Raw genomic sequence first — 3,154 nt, 5'->3', positions numbered from 1 at the left:
ATAAGTAATCTGTTTATCAAATAATAATGCTAGGGAAATTAATAATACACTTATCCAATTTAATTGTATTTAATATATTGAAATTAATTGACTTTAAAATCTAGGTTTTTCAAAAGTTTGGCCATTAGTTCCTGAGTATCAACTATGTTGAAACATTAATATTGTATTTTATTCACATAAAATGAAATATGTATGTTCTTGTTTAGATATGGTCAATAAACTTATTTTATAGGAAGACTGTTCAAAAACTGTTGATGGTGAGTTTGAATCATTATTTTACTATTGTGTATGCATGTGTGTGATGTGTAGTCTCAAATTTATATATTTCAATTATATATAGCATTTATTGAATTCTTAGTATGTGTGCCATATGCTGAAATAAACACTTTTTCATGGATTATTTCATTTAATACTAATAATAACCATACAGTATAGGATATTCATTCCTTTTTTTAAGATAAGATAGAGGCTCGTTAGAAACTAAATTTGATTGTGCAATTAATTCTGTTATTCACAACTTAAGAAAAACACAATCAGTGTCACAGCCTTTGGAAAATGAAAATAATACTTATATTTTGCTACATCTCCTCTTGTTTGGGGGGAAAGATACACATTTTTGAGGTCATCTTTATTTTCTCTGTGTTGTTAAGGTCAGAGCCATGTGAATTCTGAAGTTTAGTTCTTTAAACTTAAAAGTGTAAGTGTTGAGATACTGCAGGAACAGGAGAAAAAGACGAATAGGACATTGGTTTGTTGGAAATTCTGTGGTATAAATTTACAAATTGTAGAATGACTTGTTGCAATATGGGGTGCCAGTGCTTAGGAGATGAGGCAGTGTTCCTTGGTAAGCTATTTCATAGAGACTGGGATGTCATGGGGGCACAAATCAAAGTCCAAAAAGAAATGGCCAATAAGAAGAGTATCACTAAATGGAAAAACTCAACTTTAACGCAGAATTGATGACAGGTAACACCAAAAGAAATACTATAAATAGCAGGGAAAGGACCAATGAGGATCTTGGAGTTGAAGGTACAATCCCTAACTGCTATAGATTCAAGTGTCATAATGTTCTAATGAAATATTTTTCAAATTGTACTTTATGACCATATGGTGTAGATGATAAACTATCTACTTCATATGAATATGTGTTCCATAATCAATTCACTTTTCTCCAGTTGTCTGTATTCATTCTAACCACTTTTCTAAAGACAGTACCTTGTGTCTTACAAATACTGTTCATTAGTAATTCTGAGCTAGTAGCTAAAATGTTGGCCAGAATGATAAGCAGAGTGAGTTGCAACAGAAAGTTTTGCCTGACTTTGCCATAGCAGTGGCTAAAGTACATTTTAAAAATTGGATAGTTTATAGCAAGAAATGTGTGTTACGCTATTCCAAAGTTTGCCATCTTATTTTCTGGTAGCTTGAGGGGAAATGAGCCTGTATAAGATATTCACAGCTGGGGCCCTGGAACAGAGAATACTGAAGGAAAAATCAGTCATAGTTAAGTAAGGCTGCATCTGTCATGGCGGACTGCTGGACACAGAGCTGCTCAGCCTCTGGTTTTGACGGATGCAATTTGACGGATGCAAATCTCTTTAAGGATAATAAAACTAATGATGGTGAAGTGTTTATAATATTACTAAACTAATATGTGAATGAGGGAATGAATTAATAGGGTCAAAAGTAAAATACAGAAAGTTGGGATAAACATATAAGAATGACAGGATATAAAAACTCAACATTTGGCAATAATCACAATACTTGTTTCAACCAAGAAAATCAAAAGATGCTAAAACTTGAGAAAATTTGAGGGAAACAATACATTTTAAAATATTTTTTAAAATATTTATTTTATTGAAGTATAGTTGATTTACAACTATACTACTTTTAAGTCTGAAGTTTGGTCAAAATGATAGTATAAAAGAATACGTAGGGGAGAATATCTTGAAGCACATGGTTTCAGGTGTACGTGCTCAGGAAGTATGAAAGTATAGAATAAGAGCATGAATACTTTGATACAAGTGGGTTTTATCTGTATCTGCATTTGAACCATTTATAATAGAACGTGTTTTTACTCACAGTTCCTTCACTTTGCTCGATTTTTCAAAGTTCAGCCATATTATAGCATGGATTGGAACTCCATTTCTATTTATGGGTGAGTAATACCCCATTTATAGATCACATTTTGCTTGCTTATTCATTCATCAATTTATGGCATTCTACTAACTTATTTCTGCTCTTTGGCTGTTTTGAATAATCTTGCTATAAATATTTATATGGAGATTTTTGTGTATATGTATATCTTTAGTTCTTTTAGGGATAAGAACACGAGAAGTTGCCTGACTAGGATTTTAAGATCGTACTTGGCTTCGTTTGAAGGTGTACAAGTCTGCACAGTGAACATTTGGTTGAATATTGGTGGAAACTCTTCCTGTAGAAATAAGTAAGTTGAAAAACCAAAATAAACACAGTTGAAGCCCATTGCCTCATACCTGGTTCATTCAATTTGAATATATTTAATTTATATTGTTGTGCGTTTTTGCTTTTGTGTTCTTGTTTTAAATATTATGGAATCAATGTTGGTTTGCATACAAAGGATTTCATTGTCTTACAACATTAATTATGATGGAGAAAGGGCATCTTGAATAAGTGAATTAAATATTATTCAAGGATAGTAGGATCATTCAAATAGGTAGAATTCTGCCACGGAAATAAATTGATTTTACTCATAATGTTCATGAAGAACTAAAATGAAAAATTTTCTCTCACTGGTTTAATAGCTGGTGTAGCCTCCCTTACTCATTTTCATCTCCAGTTTTCCCATGTAAATTAAGTGGCTTAGTATGTTTCTAGGATTATGGATGCCTGTGTTATTTCTTGGTTATTTTCAGGATCTGTCCTTTCTTACAGGCGAACAGCAAAAGGTGTTTTTTTAAATGAATGTGCCTGGATCATGTATATATACATTGTGAAAAATCTGAAGAAAATGAGAAACAAAATGACTGTTGTTGAACAGTACTATATTCTCAAGGTCTTTTCCAGTCAGTCATCTCTTTGTACCAGGTGGCCGAGGTATTGGAGCTTCAGCTTCAGCAACAGTGCTTCCAATGAATATTCAGGGTTGATTTCCTTTAGGATGGACTGGTTTGATCTC

The 3,154-nt window shown here is 32.5% G+C and overlaps 1 protein-coding gene across 4 annotated transcripts in view; it reads left to right on the top strand.

Annotated features, from left to right (window-relative positions):
• LOC104984283 overlaps positions 1–3,154 on the top strand; it is a 69,911-nt gene that overhangs the window by 34,639 nt on the left and 32,118 nt on the right. For 3 of the 4 annotated variants that reach the window (XM_010833949.1, XM_010833950.1, XM_010833952.1), the window contains 3 exons: positions 207–257; positions 2,082–2,155; positions 2,309–2,443. In XM_010833949.1, the coding sequence (XP_010832251.1) occupies positions 207–257; positions 2,082–2,155; positions 2,309–2,443 (260 nt within the window). The remainder of the gene's footprint in view (positions 1–206; positions 258–2,081; positions 2,156–2,308; positions 2,444–3,154) is intronic. The other variant, XM_010833951.1, reaches the window with a different exon arrangement.

This window comes from Bison bison, unplaced genomic scaffold, assembly GCF_000754665.1.
Source record: "Bison bison bison isolate TAMUID 2011002044 unplaced genomic scaffold, Bison_UMD1.0 scf7180017863974, whole genome shotgun sequence".
NCBI lineage: Eukaryota > Metazoa > Chordata > Mammalia > Artiodactyla > Bovidae > Bison > Bison bison.
This window is presented reverse-complemented; position numbering and strand designations above follow the sequence as displayed.